Below are 23125 nucleotides of genomic sequence, written 5' to 3'. Positions count from 1 at the left end.
AAAATAAAAAATCACACACACACACACATATATATATATGATAATGAAGAGATTTATCTTATTTTTGTTCTTATTAATTAAAATTATTTTTTAAAAAAAGTTAATAATATATTTGAAAATGTTAATAATCCAAAACAAAACAGAGGTTGTGAAGTATTTAAGTGACCCACCAATTTAAAAAATATAATTTTTCAGAGAAATAGTGTTTCCTTCTTCTCTCACTCTCTGCCAACATTACTGGTTTTGGACAATCTCCTCAAAACCCTTTCTTCTTCGCTGTTCTTCTGTCATGTAAAATCACTTTCCTACTTTCTTCAGTTATGTTATTTAATTTTTTTAATCTTTATATTTTGAATTTTTCTGCTCCTCTTGTGTTGATTTTGGTTCTATTGGCTGTTATTCTCCAATTTCGACTGTCTTTTTTTTTACCACTTTGGCACTATTGTCGCACTTGTCCCTTTTCGTTTTCTCTTTTCAATGCTAGGGCTGGAACCCATATGTCAATTCTCAGAGCTCCCTTGTAAATTAAAGTACTGAATCCCTGTTTAAACCATTCATTCATTTTGTATTTTCCATCCTACCCAAGTCTGCCACCGCATTGCTTCAACAGTAGGGTTTATCATAAAAATTCATTATTTTCTTTAAAATCTGGCCCATTTCTATTACATATTCATGGATGATCGTAACAGATTATTTATTTTCTTTCTTTACCTGCATCTATATAGATTTTTCTATATATTTTTATAAGTATCCATCCAACATATCTTATCCTTAAATTCAAAAAAATTGTTGTATCCCTATAGTAGTGTGGTATCATATATTATTTTTCAGACACTGGAAGATTATTTAACCGGAAATCATGTTTACTTCTGATTATTGTGTATTTTCCTACACTCCTGATACTATGTGGGAGGCCGGAACAACTGTATTTTGTAATGCATTTTAATACAAAATCCTGCAATAATGACTCAATCTCCTCATCTTCTTGCTTAACCCCTATACTTTTTGTTTTAACTTAGTCCTAATACCTTTGTCTTAACTTTCTCCAAATACAATTAAAAATCCCAGAATCAGTTGAAAAGCTTTTTTCTTATACTTTGATGGCCGCAGAGTCCTTCATTGTTGTTGCAATATGTCATTCTAAAAGAGAGACATATATGGTTGTTTCTTTTATTAGTTTTACTTTTGGATTTTGGTATTCAACAATACTTATCTGACTTTATCTCAGCTTGGAGAACGTTCATTGCCTGCCCTTTTTTATTTGTGAATCAAACAACAAAAGCACCTCAGTTAGGACTTCTGATTCTTCATGGCTGATTTTATGACCTCTACTCATCGAGTGAAGTGGATTTTTACCCCTCAACAGCTGGTAATTTTTGGCTTCTGCCTTTGCTATTCATCTAAAAACAAGATTCATAGTCACATTTGTTACCTCAACAGAGGCTGATATAATTTTTTTTGTGGAGGAGGGAGGTTTAGGGAAAATAGGAAAATCTATTTTCTGTGATATTATTTGTACAGTTTACTGTTTTCATTTTTTCTTAAATCTATTTTGGTTTTAGGTTGAGAAATATAAAGCAGCTAATCAGAGAGCCAAACACATTCTAGAGAAGGTATACAGACTTTTCCCCTGCCTTATAAGTATCTTCATAAATTAATGCAAGTTTTTAGCCAGCAAGATTTTGGACCGTACAACCTTATAGTATTTGTTGTTGCATATTTTTGTGAACAATGTGGCTGTTTGGGCGCTGCTTTTCCCTTAGACCTTGTAGACAGAGGTTGGGCTGGTGAGTTTGGATACACCACCTGACATTTATTCAAGAATCTCTTGTCACATGGGAGCATATGTCATAAATTTGGTGATAAAACTTGCTTGAATAAGTTAGTTGAAGAGCTTATTTGGATATGGTACCCTGAGAAATTTATTGAAATAACCTTAAAAGAGCCTTTGGGAGTCATAAATTTAAATGAGCTCCACAAAAGTAACTGTTTGATATTTCATGGTATCTTTTGAAAGTTTGGTATTTGGCTGATGATGACTATTAATTTTTAAACAAGTATGGTGCAACTCTAATGGAAGTAGATGTTGATGGATCATTGTCATATCCTGAACCCCAGATGACTGCAAAAGACGGTGGTAATGTTTTTTCTACAAATTTGATTCATTTTTCTCTCAATATGTAGACAGTAATTCGTCTTTTAATTTTCTAATCGTTTTCAAAGTATTTCATTACGATTTTGTTCCACCTAATTGTCTGTGAATTTCTATTTTCTACGGTTCACGAGGGTTGTATTTTATGTTAGGTGAGAAGCATTCTCGGACAAAACCTCTTAGTATTGAAGAAGAACAATGCATACGGGTATTTTATGAAAACAAGCTACAAGAAGTATGTAACAACTTCCGCTTCCCTCATAAGATCCAGGTATGCAAGCCTGTGGAACGAGTTGATTAGGGAAACAATGTTTTCTATTATAATTATTTTTGATTAGTTTGTAATATACAGGCAACAGCCCTTATCTATTTTAAAAGATTCTATCTACAATGGTCGGTGATGGAACATCAACCAAAACATATTATGTAAGATTTGCTTTCAGACTTATGAGGATCTCTAATCTAAGGATGATGGATGCATCACACTTGTATTTTTGAACATATTAAATTGGAGTTTAAATTGATAATTATAGGGAATTCGTTACTTTATTTATTTGTTGGTATTGGTAGGGTGATTGCACCTGGTGCGATGCTTACTTTCTGTGGATTAGTCATTAGTTTTTTCTTTTGATTAATATTATTATCCTTTTGATCTTATTCCTTATTTTTTTATGGTTTGGTTTGAGTGGTTACCTGTTTAGTTGTCATAAGTTTGTTGGATTGGTATGATTATTTATATATATTTTTTCAATCTTTCTTTTTTACTTGTTAGCTTCTCACTATATCAGATTGAATTTTTCTCAGGTTGACCTGCATATATGCTGCTTGTAAGATAGAAGAAAATCATGTGTCGGCTGAGGAGCTTGGTAAGGGGATCTCACAGGATCATCAAATGATTCTCATTAATGAGATGATAGTTTATCAGGCATGGACGGCCCCAAATAAGAAAATGATCTATTTTTTATTTTTTGTTTTTGTTCATCTATGACATGAAACCTTTGTCTTGCAGAGTTTGGAATTTGATCTAATTGTGTATGCGCCATATCGCTCGGTTGAAGGTTTTATAATTGATATGGAGGTTGGTCTGGTTGGCACGAGTGGATTTTTTTAAAATGTTAATTTTATTAAATTATTTCTGCATCTCACAAAGTCAAGAAATATGACACTTTCTCTCTTTTTCTGGCTTAGTAATTTCTTGACTTGGCTGATATAAACTGTGTTCTTTAGTGATTTTTTTATGCTAAGTTTTATCTATTGGCATAGGCAGGGATTTTGCAATGGTGGTGATGATCAGCTTCAAATGCTTAAGGTACTTATATTCCTATTGCCCAAAGAAATTGGTTGATATCTTCCCGAGCCCATAGTTGTTGTGACTGTGAGCAAATGGAACTCTTTTTTCTTTTTATTTGTAGGCTGTGTTTTGTAACATTTCCTCCCTCCCACCCTAAATTTATGTGACAATTGGTGGTTATTGGGCTGTATGTTACTATCCTTTTCATAAAAATAACTTTTTTAACTTAGTCACTGCTAAAAGTTTTACACGCATTTGTTTAAACCTTTCAATATAATTAGAAGATGAAAAAAAAATCTATAATTTGATAGAAATTAGTAGGTATTTTGAATAGCTTCTTAGTAATAACAGTTTATTTTTAGAAGTGTATTTTATGATTGTAAACAAACATAATTTTACTTGTTTTTCTAAAATTTGATCACTAGATTATTTTGTACCAGAATCATTTTTTTATCTGTAACAGACCTGCTCAGTCATTTCGTTTCTGTAACTAAAGTTTATTCTAAAACATAATAAATTTAAATAATTTATGTTGGGAACTGTACATCTTGCCGTTGAAAATGGTCTCTATCCATTTATTCCGCTCTTGAAATATACATATGTTGCTCTATTTTTTAATTGGCATTTTTCAAAATATTGAGCAGTGTAAAGAACTATAAAAATAAAAGGTATTGAGGCAATTTCTTTCTATACACTCGGCCATATCAAATGAAAGGTGTGAAGAGGTCCACATGAGCCATTCTCACATCTGATTTTTTCGTGATGAACTTCTAACATGTGTAGTGATGGGTTCCTTTATTCCTTTCTCTTATGGAGCAATGTTTTGTAAGCGATGTTTTGTACATGTTTAACCATTGTTCTTCCCTAGGTATAAAAACTTAATGCATCCTCTTTATTTGGACATGTTCACTGACATTTGATAATTTTTGGTTGATGTTATACAGACTTTGCAAGATACAGCAAGGTTGGAAGTTGATAAAATGATGCTTACAGATGCAACACTTTTATTTCCTCCTGGGCAGGTATTCTAGAAAAAATCTATCTATTTAGCTATCTATTAGATAGTTGATAGATAAATAGAGCTATGTTTTTGTTTAACAGCAGCCACGACACAAATTTTCCTTGCTCTTTCTTGCCTTTATCAACTATTTAAAATAAAGGATTACATGTTTTGTAATTAAAGTCAGTTTATACCCCAAAATCAAGTAATCATGTCACAAATCACAACCCAGTCTTATGAACTAAATTTAAGAAAGAGTAGTCAACCATTAATCACTTAATGTAAATCGATTAACCATTGTCATTATTTTTTAATTTCAGTTGATTGTTTCAAAATTTGAAATATGCTTGCCAGGTTTTCCATATCATCAGAAAAACAGTAACCTAAGTAATACCTCTCAATTACTGATTTCCAGCTAAACATTTTCTAGTCAATCTAGACTCAATATTCTACTTTAGCTCTGTTTTAAACAATTTTACATCAAAATCTAACCTTCCTGTTTGTCTTATGAAGTTGGCCTTGGCTGCTCTGGGTAACTCAAATGCACTGCACAATGTCATTGACTTTGATAGGTACTTATAATTGCTTCACATGTTTATTTCCGATAATCTATTCTGAACCTTCCCCCTGTTCTTTTCCCTTTTGTTATCTGTTACAAAATCATGTAACAAAATGGCCTGCCTGAGATGTGTTATTGTAGTATATATTCACTCTATCCCGGCACTTAATTGCAGTTATCTTGAGAGCATTTTTCAAGGTCAGAATTCCATGCACACAATGGCCGAGCTTGCTGAATCACTGCATGCAATTGATTCCTGTGTAATTGTTTCTCATTCTGATATTTGTCATTAAACTCAACAACTGATGTCAAATTCCCGAATCAATATTTTGTATTGGGCAGGAATCGTGGTTTTCTTCTGTTTTACGTGTGGACCATTGTGGTATGCAGGTTAAAAAGTACAAAATTCCTTCTGAGAAGGAATTGAAGCATATCAACCGAAAACTGAAGTCTTGTTGGGGTCATAGCTCTCATGACGAGTACTTCTTTCAACCTTATATTGAATTACAAGCCGGTCCTAAAAATCTACCTAAAAGAAAAAACCTGTTGTACTGTATAATTAATAACTTTGGCTTTTTTTTACAGGGGCAAGAAGCGGGAGAAGAAATCAAAGCACAAGTCCAAAAGGAGCTCAAATGAGGCACAAAATATGGCATCTCTTGCCTAGCATTATAATAATTTCAAATGGGTTGGAATTTTTAAGTTTCTTTTTGTGTTTTAAGGATCTCCTATTGTCGTTTCTGATCCTAGATGCAAGAACATCTGAGGGCAAGGAGCCTTTTGAAAACACCTGCCTAATTTTGCTTGAAGGATCTCCTATTTTACTTACCAGTGAGTCTAATTTTGTTGCTTCACTGAATGCCCCTCAATTGACATTTATATCTTGTCGTTGACATTTTACTCGGAAACGATCAACAAATATTTCTGTCGAAGTACACATATTTTCACCTATATTTTCATTTATGCTAAAAGCTATTAATTATGGTACCCTATGTCTTGTATCTTTCTTCCCTGATGAACTACAGTGTAGTCTTTATTACATGACCCTTTCCCCCAATTCCTCTATTCTTAAAGATGGATATCGTACTGTTTGTGAATAACTTATATCTATTGTTTTTATTTGATCGAAAGTTAAAATTTTTTATTGATTAATCGGTTTAGTCCCTCATTCCTACAATTTTGAAAACCCTTGTATGTCTATTCTTTTGTCTTTAATTTTAGTTATATAAACTGTCCATTAAATCTGACAATTATATGAATGTTTCTTATTTTCAAATTAAATATGCTTTATTTTATAATGAGTTTTGTTTAGTACCTAATACCTATACAACAGTTTGAATGACTCTGTCCCTGTACCTTCAAATTGAAGAGAGTTTTCCAATTTACCAGCATATGACTCCCATTCCGAAATTTTTTACAGTTTCAAAATTAGTTTCTGGAATTATTCTATACATTTCTATATCTGGCACATTTATTTATTTTCGAAATAATGTTTTGAAATTAATTTCAAAAAAGGAATATTTTTGACAATAAAAGGAAAAACATGAAAAATAAAATAAAATAGCCTGTTCCAATTATGAGTAAAAAAGTAAAATAGAATAGTAATAAAAATAGGAGTAAAATATTCATAAAATTTTTTTTTTTTTTTTAAAAAAAGAGTAAAAAGTAAAATAGAATAGTGTCAAATGTAAAAAATTTATATATAAAATTATCATTTTTCTCTTAATTAATTATATGAGTGTAATATATTTCAGCACCAGTACTTTCTTCGGCATTTTCACAGGTGTTGAGGAAATCTAAATTATCTATCTATCGGTTGTAATTATTTTGAATTGAGTAATTTGAAAATATATTTTTAACTGTACAATTTAAAAATTCAAATATGTATTTAAATTTTATAATCGAGAATTGAAAACTGTATTTCAAATTTGTATAATTAAAAATTCAAAAACGTATTTTAAATTATACAATTTAAAAATATTTTTAAATAATACAATTTACAAATATTTTTAAATAATATACAATTTACAAATATTTTTAAATAATATACAATTTAAAATATTTTTAAATTATACAGTTTAAAATAGAAAAATGCATTTTCGATTTGGAATACATTTCAGAATATTCCGTCTACAATGTAGGAATGTATTTTAAATTTTAAAATTCAAAATTCTATAATAATTTTCAAATTTAAAAATACATTTTGAATTGTGTAATTTAAATATCTGAAATACATTTTCAGATTTAGATATTTACAAGATTATATAATCTGAGATATATTTTTTAATTTATAAATATATTTTAGATTTTAGGACTAAAATTATATTTTCAAAAACAATTTACATCTTTTAACACCTCAAGGAGACTCACGAAGAAAGCAAATTACTCTTCATTAAAACTCAGTGTGAGTTTATAGATTTTAATGAAAGGTATTTTGGAGATGAATTGTTTTATTGGAAAAGGAAGAGAAAAAAGGGAGGTGCAGGAAGAAAAAACTAGTAGCGGTATCTAGCATGCCAAGCCTACATGTCCATGGGCCTAATCAGAATGGATGCTTCTCTCTTGAGCAAATGTTAGATGGTCGAAGGTTCCCGCAGGTCCGAAGTGGAAGCCTTGAAAATAAAAATGGCGTGCTTAGCCTCCTCCACCTTCACCCTTCCTTTGTGCGCTTCACCCCTCAATGAGGCAATTCTTCACCTTTTCTACTTTCCACATAACAGAAAATGACCCTAGCTTTCATAAATTTCGTTAAACTTCATTCCACAATGTACCAAAGCATACACTGTCGTTCGCTTCTTCCACTAGTGATTTTTTTTTTTTTTACTTTTCGTGATTCTTTTCCTTTTCATTTTGGTGTACTGATGCTAATTAAATCTCAAAATGGATGAACAGTTCAATTTGTAATTCTGTATTTTTGTGTATAAAATTGACAATTCTACTTGCTTGACAACTCTATGCTACGCAACTTGCTTTGTTTCTGTGATCCTGTTTTTTTCTAATTATCTTCTCTCTTTGTATATTCACGTTGAATGAAATGTGGTTACTTTTGATGATTTACTATCAGGGTGTGCATCAACATCAACTAAATTTTGCTCTGGATAGACTTCTAAGCAAAGTAACAATTCGTACAGGTTTTTCTTTTCTACCTCTCATTTATTAACCGTGTGCTTCTCCGTTAATAGCTTGATCGATAGAACTCTTTACTATATTTTACTTCATAATGTTTGATAACTTTGGGAGTTTGATTTTAATTCTTTACACACCAGAGTTTGGGGATGGGGTCTTCCTTCTTCGCTGTGTAACTCCAGTATTCTCAGGCTCGCTTAGTAGTTATTTATTTATTTATTACCTAAAACTCACTGTCAGGATCTTTCAGTATTTGGCAGAATAGAAATTGTAATGTTTCATTGATAATTATTAAATATGTCTGCTTTAAACTTGTAAAGTATGCAATCTTTTTGTTGAGTCATGCTCTGTGTAGTATGGATACTGACACTAATACAAAAATATACAAAAATGAATCTAATCCATCTATCTTATTGGAAGTGAACTGTTCGCTTTTGTGGTGGAATTATTACAGCCATTTGATGGTTGGGTTGGATTAGAGTTTTGAATCTGCATCTTAGTTGCTACTTTTTGTGAAGGTGGATCATCAGTGAGGAAGAAGATTTATAAAATAAGAGGTTAAATAGAAAAGCCAAATTTTGTGAATTAAAAGAGGACCTATCTCATTCTGCCATTCTTCCTCACTCTTAAAAGGCGAAGTAATGGACAAACAGACATCTTAGATTTTGAAACCGGCGTATTATATATACATGGTTTAGCTTTACTTAGATTATGTGAAATTTAGATATACTTAGATTATGTGAAACATACAATATTGAAGTTTTCTAAGCAGCATTCCGGTACATAATTTTGTCTATTTTTTTTTTTTTTTGGATTTTTAATTGTATAGTAAAAGTGATAATGTCTTGGCTTCCTTGGACATGAATTTATTTCAGATTTCATAGTTATCATGGGTCCATTCTTGGCGGGGTTAATTTTCTCTTCTAGGTCTATGTTGTCCTCTGCTACCCCCATCCACTAGGATTTTATTTGTTTATCAGAAACGTCCATGGCTAGATGCTGTGATGAATATGAGAAATTAGAAAGCAAAATTGGAATCTGAATAATTTTATGATGTTGGGCAAATGTTAGCCACACTACATACACCCACATAACCACGGGTGTTTATCATACATACCTGTGATAGCTTGAACTTCAACTTAGAATACAAACATAGCCAACTTTTGGAGGTTATATGATAATTGTTTTGGGAGTGTTTTTGAAAATTTTTATCATGTTTGTGTTCTCAAATATTCATTTTAATCTGACTTTGTATACTATGCAGCTCAAAAAATTGTCGGATCTAGCAGTTCGAATAAACTTACACTATCCTTGAAAGGAAGCTGTCTTCGCTGCTTGATGTCATGGACAAGATTTCTACATGAAACTTATTCATATAATTTGGGTGTAGGTTATTGTACTGAAATAGTTATATCTGGATATTGGGTGGGACCTGATGCTGATGATGGGTGGGGATTTGTGGAAGCTGTAATTAATCAAATGAATTGATCCATTTTTTTTTACTTCTTTTAGATAAGGGTTGATTTTGCTTCATTTTTATCAAATATGTTAGTGGCTGTTCTGCTCTTGGTAAGCTGAGTACAGACTCCGTAAATTAACCAATGATTTGGGAAATTAAGAGTATCATGTACAAAAGAATACTGAAGGAATAATATCTAATTATTGATGCAGTCAATGAAGGCTTGATGGATAGGTTTCAGTGTGCATGTTTGAGTTAATTACTTTTCGTTTCTTTTTCGAAGCTGTAGTTGACTAAGACTGAACTTAAAAGGCTGCTGAAGTTTGTCTGAACTTAAAATCTAGTATTATTCTTTACTCTCAGGATCTGAATTATCGTACAATTCTCTTGTATCAATGAAGCATTCATTTATGGGAGTGATTAGTGTAACGTGGTCAATGTCAAGTAGTGCTTACTGAACAGAATTGGAGGCGCAAGATTATTCAAACAGTTCGTGGATCGGGATGCAAAAAAGAAGAGTGCAATTGAAGTATAGAAGCAATATAACAGTGGAAGGTGATAAAATCTCTCCCAGCTCTTAGCTTTTTATTTTTCAAATACTTGTTTTGGAAACAAAGTTTTGAAACTAATTAGATTTTAAATGAAAATTTAATCAATACCTGTGTTTTGATACATGAGATAAATCAGTCAAAAGCTAAATAAACCTGCAAACAAAATTACATTATCCGAAGTTGCTGCCTCAAAGATAGCATTCCAGTTCAAGTTTTAGAAGAAAATAAATACATATATTTCCTTCCCTCAAGGTGTAAACGAATTCCAGCTACCAATTCTCCTTCATTGAGGCTATAGGAGAAGCATATCCATGGATATTTTGAAATTGCTCAAGAAAAAAATAGAAATTCAAGAGAAATTGATTTGGTTTCCAGTACATATTTTATAACCTACAAGTAAGGCTTATAAAACATTTCATCTACATTATATATGAAATTTTGATAAAGTAATTTCACATGTGTTTATTAAGATAATTCTTTTAATAACTTTTAAGCTATTTATATTAATATTTCGAAATAATTTATCAAGATGAAATTTATATTTGGCAATATATTTCCTCTTAAAACAAAATTCTAATTCTAATGTCCACTTATATTTTCGGCACAATTTATTTAAGATTTTTAGGTTATTGTTTGTGTTAAACTTTTCTGGATTATTGATTTAGTGTTATAATTATTAATTATTGTTTGAATTACATTTTTTTTATTTTAATAAAATATTAATTTGTTTTACTAAGAAATGAAAAATATTTTAAATTATAATGAGGAATTTTTTTTTCATAAATATAACTTGAAATTTAATTTATATAATTTTTTTAATAATAAAAAAGTTAAAAATATAAATTTATTAAAAAGAGTTTTTATAAAAAGAGAACACTATATAGTATTTTAATAATAAAATGTTATATAGATTTTTAATAAATGGAATTCATTTTATATAAAATCACTATCTTTTTATAAATATTTCTCTAGAATTTTATGTCTTTTTTTCAAATTTATGATTTTCTATCATATTTGTTTGATAATCAGAAACCATCTTTGTGATTGAGTATTGAGTTATAAAGGATAGCCGGTCATAATCTCTGATAGATTAAGTTGTCCTTTTATTCTTTTCGTTTTCTAGGTTAAAATATATTTTCTCCTTGCATGTAAGCTTCCTCTGCTTGCATGTGCCTTTAGAGTATTTAATAAGAGTCTTTGCTTATTAGTATTATAATGGTATAACCTGTTTTTTTGGGATGGACAAACAAGCTAAGTCAAGTGCATATATTTTCATGTTTGTGTCTTCCTTTTTTGACATCTCCTTTATTTTTTTTTCCATTGTTGATCTTATGGCTCCTTGATAAACAAGTTGTTTTTAGGCAATATCATCCTTTTCTTTTTCTATTGTTGTTGTCATTTCTCCTTAACGACCAAGTCTTTCCTAGACATTAAAAAAAAAGATAAGTTAGTATGTTTTTCTAATGAGAAGTTAAGATGTTGTTATTTGTTTGCTACTTCTTTTCTCTTTTTTCCTCTCTTTTTTTCCTTCTTCCTCGTTTTCTTTCTTTTCTTTCTTTTCTTACTCCTCTCTTTCTCTTCTTGTTCCTCTTTATTTTTTTTCTCCTCTCGTTCTTTTCGTGTTCCTGCTTTACTCTCTTTTCTTTCTTTCTCTCTCTATTCTTTTTCCTCTTTCTTCTTGTTCCTTTTTTTTTCTCTATTTTCTTTTATCAACATTCCAAGTTTTTGCAACGTCCTTTCTTCCTTCCTTTTAAAGTACTGAATGTAGTTTTTGAGGTCTTCATTAGTCATGAGATTTGCGTTCCAATTAGGATATTGATGAGTTTTATTCCCATTTAAAGTACTTGTCCTATCCCTTGACAATGATTTTCTAACAGAATTGTGTTCCCTTCTAAGACTAGCAAGTTTGCCATTCAGCTTTACAATTATGGACACCAAGGCATTGTCAAGGGTTACTGGACAAAGCATTGTTTAAAATTGATTTGTCAAAAATTTCAAAACAAAGCATAAAACACAAACATTCAACTTTGAAATTTTGTTTGGTTTAGTTTTGTTTGGTTCATTGTTTAAAATTGATTTGTCACTCTTTGTTTAAGTTACTCGAGTTCTTTGTCAAGCGTTAGGGGATTTTGAGTGAAAAAAATACAAGATAGTACTTTTAACAAAATTTTAAAACAAAGCATAAAACACAAACATTCAATTTTTTTTTGGGTTTTCTTTATATGACAAAAAAATAAGATAAAAGAGGAAATCAAACCACAAACCTTGCTTTAATACCAGGTGATACGCCTTGCTCTAGATACCAGATGATACGCTAGATCTTTAAAAGAGTACTATCGCTTCTGAATTTAAATCTTCAAGAGGCACAAAGAAAAATAAATCAAATGCGGAATAAAATAGAGTTGAAGATGCCACAATCTAATAGATTGATAAGTCAATGAAGATTTGACATAAAGATTGTCATCTTTGATAAGAATCAGAGTTGGAGAAACCACAATCTAACAAATTGATAAGTCAAGCAAGATTTATCACAAAGAATTCAATCTTCGATAAGAACTAGAGTTCTAATCTAAGAACCAAAAGAATTCTCTCTTAAAGAAAAGCTAATTTTCATATTATGACCATTCAAGGTGTCTACAATGTATTTGGTGCTCCTATATATAGGCATAAATGTTTAAGCCACCTAAAAAACCCTAAAAGAAATTTCAAAGACATCAAGCCCAAAAGTAACTTGAAAATTCAAAATAGAAATGTAATGTTTGCCCAACGAAACACTTCTCTCACCCAACGACTACTTGACATTCTCACCCAACGAGATAGGCAGATCGCCCAACAAACTTACAAAATTAAAAGATATTATAGATGTTTTAATTGCTTAAAATTTATTCTATAATTGTGTTTCAATCCATGATCTTCATGTCTTTAAGTCTTTTGAATTGCAAAGGTCCACCCTCAAGTTCTTCTTGTATTAAATCAAAAGATAGTTCTCTTTCAGTTTCAAAGGAGGAAATCCTTTTGCGATACGTTTCTTTAATGTATGTATTGATGTAGGGATTCAGTACTGAGGTTATCCTGACACTCTACACTCCAATAACCCTTCAAACCCATATATAGTAGAAGGAGTTATCCAGTGAGAATTACAGAAGGTCATATTTTAAGGGCTTTCTCGGGGTCTATGACGGGAGAAAGATTAACCTTATGTGTAGTAGGGTGAAATCCATTGATAATGGCTCTATAGAGCTGTAGAGGTCATTACAAGTGCATAACTTGTCAGAGTTGGATATCAATGTATGTATTCGGATAAATTGAGTTATAAGTGTCTTTAATTGTGTGCTATATGTTTATAGTTGGTTGGATTACTTTGTTTATTGATACACCATGTTTAATTGATATATGATGTTTCTTTTGAAATTAGCTTACTCTCATGTGTTTGTGATAAGTGTGATACATACTTATTATTCATACTTATTTGAACCTATTATTTGTCTTCATTCATATGTTGTGTTATTCTTATGGAAAGGTGTATGATTTTTATGTTTTCCTTTTAGTTTGATATGATTATCTTTCTTAGTTTTATTGTGTAGGAAATGGAAGATTGGAGAAGATTAGAAAGTTTCTTGCCAGGACCTTTTCGCTCAACCACTCAATATCTCGCCTACAGAATATGCCAAACACATGCTTAACGAGAATTTTGTCTTGCTCAAAGAGATAGAGCAGTTGGATATGAAACAAAAGTTAACTCTTGCCCAACGAGAGTATTTACTCACCCAACGAGAAGATAATTTCTGAAGTGGTTAAAAATGTCGAGAGTTAAAGGAAAAAAGGGAGTTCTTAATGTGGGAACACAAACAAGACTATAGACAAAACAGACACTTTTTGGGCAAAAAGACTCCAATTTCCTGTGTTCATTCCATCAATTTCATCCAACTTTTGTGTTCTAGCTGCATAAGAGTAGCTAAACTTCTATTTCATTGGGATTGAATGTAATATACTCACGCTCTTTGTAATTTTTCCTATGTAAAATAATCTCTTACGTTATTCATATATTTATCTTTATTATTCATGTGCATGATGAAATATTATGTTATTTGATAGTATCTAATAATTGGAAAATGTGTTCGAACTTTGAAATAAATAGAACAATTAAGAGGTTTGGTTCTAGGAACAAACTTAATCTCTTGTTCATTCTAGACATCTTATCTTAATGCAAATCTTATATTAAAATAGCTAAGGGATTATTGTTTTGACATAAAGATTTAGAACTTGCCTCTAAGAAATTAGGACTAGTATGTGAATGTTTGAGTTTGTTAGAGATATATTATTTGCATAAAATCTAGTTCATGAAATTCATCCCTAGTGAAGTTTTTACCGAATCATTTTAACTTTAATTTTAGTAGTTTTATATGCTTTTTCTCTTGAATTGAATAAATAAAAGATCTTAATTACAGTTAAAATTAATAAATAATCATAATTAGTCAAACAAACACCAATCCTTTGAAAAAATATACTTAAACTTCTATTTTACTACTTTACAATGATTTGAAATATTTGTCAAAAAGTTAACCGTTTGTTGGTAATATGGTGTGTTGTTTTTTTTCTTTTTGCAATTAGCAGAAAAATAAGCTAAAGATGTTTATATGTTATATTATTATAATCTTATTTTTAGATGATTGTATTAATATTTTATATTATTTGGAATATCTATTTTTTAAATATTATAATGAAATGTTTTGTTTTAATACTATTATGTTATTTAATTGAGATGTTATACTTTTATTCCTTATTTTATAATTTTTAGTTAATTTTTATTCTTTTAATAAGTAGCCTAACGCTATTAGAATTAAGCTAATTAAGATAAAATTGGTCCAATTTCACTTTTATTTGGGTTGTCCATCCAAAATACATACAATCTAACTTGGTTGGAATTTTTTAACACTTTAAATTCTCAGAAAATGAATTTACACCTTTACTTTTTACCTCTTTTTTTCATCACTCTTATTTTCTTTCAACTGACAAATTTTAAATGATTCATAGGAACGTTGTTTATTACATAATTTAAAATATAATTTGGATTGATAAATTCATAAATGTATTTCAGACAATATAATTAAAAATATATTTTTAAATTCAGAAATATATTTTACATTGTAATTTGTTTGTTTGAGAAGATTTTATTGTAGTTGCATACTAGCGAAGACAAAAATAAAATGATTCTCGTGTTCATAGGTAGTGATTTGCGTGAGAGGTCAACGATAAATTTGTAAGATTCACCAAATTCCATCTTATTTATTAGAGAGGATTTGTGGTTATTTTATGCACTTTTACCATTTTCTCCCAACATGCTTTGTTACAAGTGAATTTTTTTATATTACTCGTAAATATCAGTTTATATTATTAGAACAATTTGATAATTTCTATTTTCTATCTCTTAATTTTTTTTAACCTATCACATTAGTCGAATCTTTTATAAACTTTCAGTAATTTTAATTTTAAATTCACTTTTAATCACTTTTAAATCTTTTCAAAAAAACAATACACTTTACTCTTAAATCTTTTCAAAATCATCCATGCACTCTCTCTCAAAAGTTTATCCTCACAAGTAAATACTAATTTAGATTTTTCTAACACCCATTAAGATGCATGAAGAAATCTGAGGGTGAAGGAAGAAAAAATCTTACATCTAATGGGTATTACCTATTATAATTTCACATAAATAATGCTATTTTAATTAATCTCTATCCTATCTCTAAATAAGAATGTTTAACTGAATTCCCACAATCAGCTTTTCATGTTGATTGTCAAAATAGATTTAATTAGAATACATTCTTAATGTATTTGGTATCTTAATAAATCTAACTTAATCTTACACAATTTTGCAAAATGTTACATTTTTTTATAGTATTATTTGATTATTTCTCTACACTATATGAGTTTACTAACAAATATTTTGAAATTACATATACATTCTCTTTATAATACGAGTAAGGCAATATTAAAGATAAAAGCCATTAGTTAAACGCACAACTATAAGTTCAACCTATAACGATTGAAGGGGATCTCCAGAGCTTCTATTTATAAAAATAAAAATAAAAAATAAGATAAAATAATGATCGTAAGTTGGGTGTAAAAAATTACTGGGTGTGAAAGTAGTATGATCTGACAAAAATTCTATAATGAAAAGAAGTAAGAAAGATAACTCAAATTACCTTACTTGAAAATATCAAATACAAAAAGTATTATTTAAAAATTCTAATGGAAATATCTAGATTTTCTTCTAAGAGTTTATTTAATTATAGTTCCATCATATAATTTTCTACATCTTTCATTACTAAAAGCTTTCTAGACTTTTTAGACTTTACATAGTGAAACTTAAGAATCATTATAGAAATTTTTATATTTCAAATTACAATAACACTGGTTTTGTTATGTGACATGCACACATGATGACAGAAACAAACACTTCGTAATCACTTGTACAAATGAAGAAAATCCTTCCTATATATATATATATTAGCTAAATCAACCATTTATATTTATATTAGGTCCCAACCCAATATATGTTACCCAAAACATTACAAGTAAGTTTTCTTAAAAGAACACCTATAGCATCATAAGCTTGCTTCAGTTTTGTCCTACTCATGTCTTCATGTCTTGCTATTGCCAAATAAAAAAAGAAAATACTATACATGCATTCACCCACTTGTATATTGCCCCTATACTAGTATTGCTATGCAACTTCATATTTCATTTCATGATAGTTATAGTGGTGCATATTATTGCCAGTGTTACTCTCACTATCTTTATACAATCATCAAATACAATTTCCCATCAACCTTAATCATGGTTCTTCTACATTGTGCATAGTTATTTCCTAATTTGATTATGTACCATATTCATGACTATTTCTGTGTTTTTATACACTCCAACATTGGTACTAGTCTAAGTAGGATAATGTCATGCAATAAAATTTGTGTCTTAATCAATCCCTAACTTTTAATTGTATCTTAACCAATTCCTAACTTTTAATTTGGCCATACAAAATACTTCCTTGACATCTATCTCTCTTTGCTTAAAGATCATCTGGTTTCTTTGCTTCCATATACTTGAGATGATTGATATCCATAATACCCTCCAAACCATATTTCCTTTTTCATTCAATTTCTTTAGGTAGTGATGTGAGCTATGAGATAATAGATGGCTACATTTTTCTTCTTTCTCATGACAAAATAAACATGTAGTTAATTGATACTACCCTTACTAGCTACTTTTGTCCTTATTGATACCTTAACAATACCTTTTACAATAAATATTATGCAATTAGTAAAGTCTTTATTTTTCAAAAAGGTTTTAAACACACACACACACACACACACATATATATATATATATATATATATATATTATATATATATATATATATATAAATTTTACCGTGTACAATGTTGTATTATCTTCTATCCGTACTCAAATATCCTAAATTTCCTTATCAAATGTCACACATGCTATTTCTTACATCGAAATAACAAATTTATTTAGTAACATAAAAGTTTTATCAATAATATATCCATAAGATTAAAAACATGACAAATAAATTATTTTAAAAAAAAAACCTTTTTCTTGGTTATTTCAAGAACTTCTATAAAATGTAACTTTTACTCGGTTCTTGGATTAAAAGACTAAAAAATATCTTGTATTTTCTTTATACATAGGGTAAAACTTGGTCTAACATAAAAAAAAAAGGTTTTTATAAATTGATTGATACTTCAATCAGACATTGAAAAAAAATATCTTTCTAAGTTTGTTAATGATCTAAACATACATAAAATATATATATATTTTTTATATTAAATGATAACCTAGGTGAAATATTTCATTTGTACATTGTTACTAACCACGTGGTTTTCAAAAGCAGCATAATTTGACCCAAATCACCTTACATAAAAAGTATTATTTTTGCACCAGTGTGTCCAATCTTTCTTTATCCCTACTTTTATTTATTATATATAATATATATATATATATATATATATATATATATATTATATATATATATATATATATATATATTGAAATTTCTTATTCATTATTTTGAACTTATATAATTATGTATTTTCCTTTTATTACATTTAATCTTATCTTACTGTCAGGAATCTCTTCGTTTAACTTTAACTGGATAGTTACCTTCGGAAGAGGCTTAACTAGATCTCATTTTTCATCTTATTTAATCTTCTTCGATCATTGCACAGTTTCAGTGCTCAAATGTCTTTGCGAAACCCAAATCTAATTAGAATCCGATGATTCTCAGCACATAAAATTTGATGAAAACCGGGCGCATGAAGATTTGCTGAAGAAAACCAGAAATCAAGATTACTAAAATTAGGTTTTTTATTGACAAATGTGCACAGTTCTTCTTCACACTTGGAGATTGTCCTCCCTGTATGGAGATTTATCTTCACAGTTGGCTTAAAGAGTAAATGGTATCAGTAGTTGCTGAAGAGATCAGCAGTTCTGAATCTTTGTTATTTTCTGTGTTCATATCATTGATTTTCTGCTAGTCCCCTTTTTCGATTATTAAACCCTGATATTCATGTTTTTCTAAATACGGTGGTCTCGGCCTGAGTTGTTTGTCTTGGATTAATGCAATTCAACTTCCTATTTTGAGGATATATTAAATGATGAAATTATATTTGATGTAACATTTGGTTATATACAATTCGAGTTCTATATCTTGATGGAAGGAGGCATTTGATTTGATTTGATTTTTAGTTAGTATATTGTTTGAGTTAATACAAAATATAGTTTCTTTCTCATGATAAGATTTTCATCTATCTTTCTGCAGTATAGTTAGTTGTTTTAGAGTTAACTTCTTTTGGAAATGATTTTCTTTCTTTTTTTTTAATCAGACTGAACCTTAAGGTTTTGTGAGTAGCATAACTTTGATTGTTGCAAGAGTTAATTTGCTGTTTGCGAAAAGGTTAGATGTTAAGCCTCCAACACTGACAGATACAAGTTAATGTCAAGATAGCAACTGAAAGATGCTGCTTTTCTCATATGATTCAAAATAAAAACAAAGAACAACGTCTTTACATCAAAGCTTAAGATATAATTAAACCTATTTTTTTCAGATCTCACCAGCGTGCCTAATTAAAACTTGCTATGTAAATGAATTCATATCGTTGTGCAAATAGTACTGAACTTTTAGACAATGATCACACTGGTAGCTCTGATGTCAGAACTCTTAGATTTTCAAAGAGAAGGGTTGAAAAATGGTTGATGAATTTCAGTTTCGCATGGATTCTAGCCGGTTGTTCCACGAAGTAAACAGAGAACTGACTGTTCATGATAAAAATCCAATTAACAGCACATGAACAATTATCATAGCGTGAAAATAGACTCGTCAACAATTCGTTTTTCTCATATACGATAGATAATAGGAAGAGAAGGACATTTCCATGCTTGAAATACCATATCAGTGATGAATATACTGATAGCTCATTGATCTCTTCTTAAAGCATATAATTCGAACATTACAGAAGCTTTCAGCTTGAAATTTTGGTGAAGAACTAATTAACAAGTTCTGGTGAAGTAACCATAAGAATTCATAACTTCAGATTCATATATATTTCCAACGATGTTAAAGCTTTTTAACAATATGACTTTCAGAGTTCCTGCATGGATCAGTGGTGGTAGCACTGCCAAAGGCATTCATTAAAATCCGTGGAATATTAACATTTTGAAAATGAGCTTCGCGGCAATTAAATTTGTTATATATATAAATATTATTGGTTAAGGTTTTGTGTTGTTGAGGCTCTGCAACTTATATGGACTACACAACCCCCATGATCCTGAAAAAAAGGCACATCTGACGGTGTTTGCCATAATGGTTGATAAGTGTCAGTCCCCACTCCCTCAAAAGGAATGCTATGCAGCAAGGTTATGGATCTCGATGCCGCAATTTCGTGGTCGGAGCCCATGGGAACACTGTTCATTTCAAAGTGTTCAATTGTGCAAATCATTCCCTCATTCATAACCGGTTACAAATTTTAATGTATGCAGTTATTCTATCAAGAAATCAACCCATATCTTACTGCTCCAGCACCCGGTGGTATGTATACGTAGTCTTAGAGATTATTTGCTCTTTTCAAAGTAATATGGTCAACTACATCATTGCATTCGTATGGATAGTCCAAAAAGTTTTGCGGTTTCTGAACCTTCACAATATTAATTCTAAACTGCTCTGTAATCTCTTTGGTTTTGCGGTTTTTAGCCATTAATATAAAATGCCCATTGTAAAAAGTTAAAACCACGATCTCCCTCTACTGTTAGTTTTGCCTTTCTCAGACGGGAAACATGTTTCTCTCAGTGGTGAAGTTTATTTTGTGTGTGTGTTGTGTGTGTGCACAGAGAGGAAATATATATATATATATATATATATATATATATATATATTATATAGAGAGAGAGAGAGAGAGAGAGAGAGAGAGAGAGAGAGAGAGGGAGTTTCATCCAATAAGGTAAAGTAGTTGAGAAGTGGTCCCAAACGCTTGGGTGAAAATCTCAGGCCATTGCTGAAACCCTAATTCTGACAGAAGTTAAAATGAGAAGGAATTTGCTGTCAACTTTAATGGGAGAATGTCCTAACTGTTCATTTGAAATATAGAAGAATGCAGGCATGCCTGAGATATGATTCGATTTTCACGGTTAATTATGCACATGTAAAGCAACGAGATAGTGGTCCCGGTTCTAGGGTTAGAAAATCAAAACCTAGTACATGTATGTCTTGGATTATTTTATACATAGCCTTTTTACTGTTACTGCCTAAGTTTTTCTTGCATTATTTGGGTTACAAACTTGTGGTTCTCCTGCGGTTAAATTCTTGTAGTGGCAATACTATATAGTCTATTTAACAATTCATGATGTGTAATATCAGTTAAGGAGAAGTTGGGGATCAATCACAAGCATATCTAGTTGAACTGATAAACTTCGTTCATTCACTTCATATTGCAGACGTAGAAAGGAAATGTTGGATTTTGCTATGGTTAAATAACTGCTCAAAGCCTCCAAACTGAACTACTAAATATGTTCTGTGTAAACAATGTTCTAAATAAATTAACATCAATCACCGGCCGGGAAGGTTGTAATTAATTCTGCAGCAGATGATATGGACTGAAGTCGATTAATTCATTAACTAGAAAGTGAAGTTTTGAAGTGCAAAATGCTAAAAAAATGATAAGAAGAATTTCATTTATGAATTGAGTATACGTACTTGTCCTTTGAATCCATTTCAAAACCTAGCAAAGTTTGGAGAATATGTTAGATGCTAGTTACCATTACCATTACCAGATTCTATTATTGGTTGGTCCAAAACTCATTATTAATTAATCCTTTGTGTTCATATAAGATCACTGGTAAAACATAGATTTTCAAATGATGAAAATGTTAACTGGTATAATTAACAAATAACCAGGAACGTACATAAAGCTGGATCTAACTATAGAACCTAAATTCATCAACCCTATATATTTGACAAAAAATTCCCCTTGAGCTTGAATCCATAGTTATTGAATGTAAGAAATCTACTGTTCATAATAACCTCATGGCAAATAATAATAATCAGCCCAAGATTTCATTTGGAAGTAAAAAACTTCTGCAAACGGGCCTTGCCCAACACATGCTAAATCAGATCACTTTTATTAATGATTATCGTAGAAAATTTAGAGCTACTATTCTTAACTTAACCAATACCCATATAATTAATATACAACATTACAGAAGCTGAATACAGTAGTGATAGAGTGTTTAAAGAAGGTAGAAAGGGAAGTCCTCTTATTTGAGCAGATGTGCAGTTGCAAAATTACCTCACAATATTGAACAAAATTAGAAGGGTTGTTGTCGTGATCCTTGGTCGATCTTGAGAAAAACACAGAAACTACGATTGATCTGTGGTGGGAGGGTTTTGAAGCTTGTCATGAGTAACCCTAGAGAGTGATGGTGGTGGTGGTGGAGCAAGGATGAGTTGAGTTTGGTTGAGAGATTTTGTTGCTGATCCTTCATATTTTTTGTTGTTTTTTGGATTTTCTCCCTTTCTGCTTGCCTGTATTTATGCAAGTACCTTGCTATGGCCTCAGCATAGTTGTCAAACCCTAAGGAACTTAGAGCCCAACAGATGTCATCCCCATTAACGGTCTTGCGATTCTCCTTGTGACACTTGTCAGATGCCTCACCAGTCACAAAACTTATGAACTCTGTAACACACTCTTGCATTAGTTGTTTTCCTTCCTTGGAGATCTTTGCACTTGGAGGAAGATTTTGCTTCATGATTCTACCCACATTTGCAATGGGCAAAGCTTTATCTTGTTCCTCCTGATCCATTTCCTATAAAATCAGATAGATAGCTAGATAGATAGATACAGTGCACACTTTAGATTTTGATCTATGTATGAACAAAAACTTTGATTCTTTTAAATAGATTATCTGTTTATACATGTTTGTGTGACTCAAGCCAATTTGTGAAACACGATACAAATGTCACATGTGAAAATGCTGGTATGTTTTTTGTACCGCAACATATATTAAAGGAATTATAATTAGGTCCTTTCATAAAAACATTGCAATATATATCTTGTTAGAGAGGAAAAAAAATCTTAATAAATGAAAAAGATGAATAAATTTTACACAGGTAATGATGAGTTTTTCGATTTCAGAATGAAATTCGTTCTTGGTTTATGTTTAACAATAGAAAAATTGACAGGGTAAGGATTACATGAAAAATTAAAAAGTAAGCTAATGGAAATTTATACGGTTAATTAATAAATATAAAATTACACAAATAAATATGTTTATATGAAATTTTTATATAAGTTTGACTAACCTTTATGGAAAAAATATTTTTGATAATTTAAAATTTTTTCTTTGTATTTTTTAAAGATGAATTATTTTAATTTTCTTTTTAAGTTTTAATTTTGTTCATTAATTATATATTCTTAA

General features: G+C 30.2%; 2 protein-coding genes and 1 pseudogene across 2 annotated transcripts; 2 read left to right on the top strand and 1 right to left on the bottom strand.

Moving 5' to 3' along the window:
• The first annotated feature begins 185 nt into the window (after positions 1–185).
• Positions 186–5856, top strand: LOC148194519 (cyclin-H1-1-like). The gene is made up of 14 exons (XM_088097824.1): positions 186–291; positions 1229–1369; positions 1563–1613; positions 2059–2137; positions 2305–2423; positions 2505–2578; positions 2957–3077; positions 3162–3230; positions 3420–3461; positions 4388–4465; positions 4957–5015; positions 5178–5262; positions 5393–5481; positions 5588–5856. The coding sequence occupies exons 2-14, from the start codon at positions 1310–1312 to the stop codon at positions 5667–5669; spliced, it is 1008 nt and encodes a 335-aa protein (XP_087953950.1). The 5' UTR covers positions 186–291; positions 1229–1309; the 3' UTR covers positions 5670–5856.
• A 1698-nt stretch (positions 5857–7554) lies between these two features.
• On the top strand, positions 7555–9820 carry LOC148194518 (uncharacterized). The gene is made up of 3 exons (XM_088097825.1): positions 7555–7687; positions 8067–8133; positions 9393–9820. The coding sequence occupies exons 1-3, from the start codon at positions 7580–7582 to the stop codon at positions 9614–9616; spliced, it is 399 nt and encodes a 132-aa protein (XP_087953951.1). The 5' UTR covers positions 7555–7579; the 3' UTR covers positions 9617–9820.
• Positions 9821–21872: 12052 nt separating this feature from the next.
• On the bottom strand, positions 21873–22510 carry LOC148194517 (nuclear transcription factor Y subunit B-4 pseudogene; annotated as a pseudogene).
• Positions 22511–23125: the final 615 nt, after the last annotated feature.

The sequence above is a fragment of the Vigna umbellata genome, chromosome 8 (genome assembly GCF_029865625.1).
Source record: "Vigna umbellata cultivar VRB3 chromosome 8, Vumbellata_1.0, whole genome shotgun sequence".
Taxonomy (NCBI): Eukaryota; Viridiplantae; Streptophyta; class Magnoliopsida; order Fabales; family Fabaceae; genus Vigna; species Vigna umbellata.
Note: the sequence above shows the minus strand (reverse complement) of the source record. Positions and strands in the feature narration are given on the sequence as shown.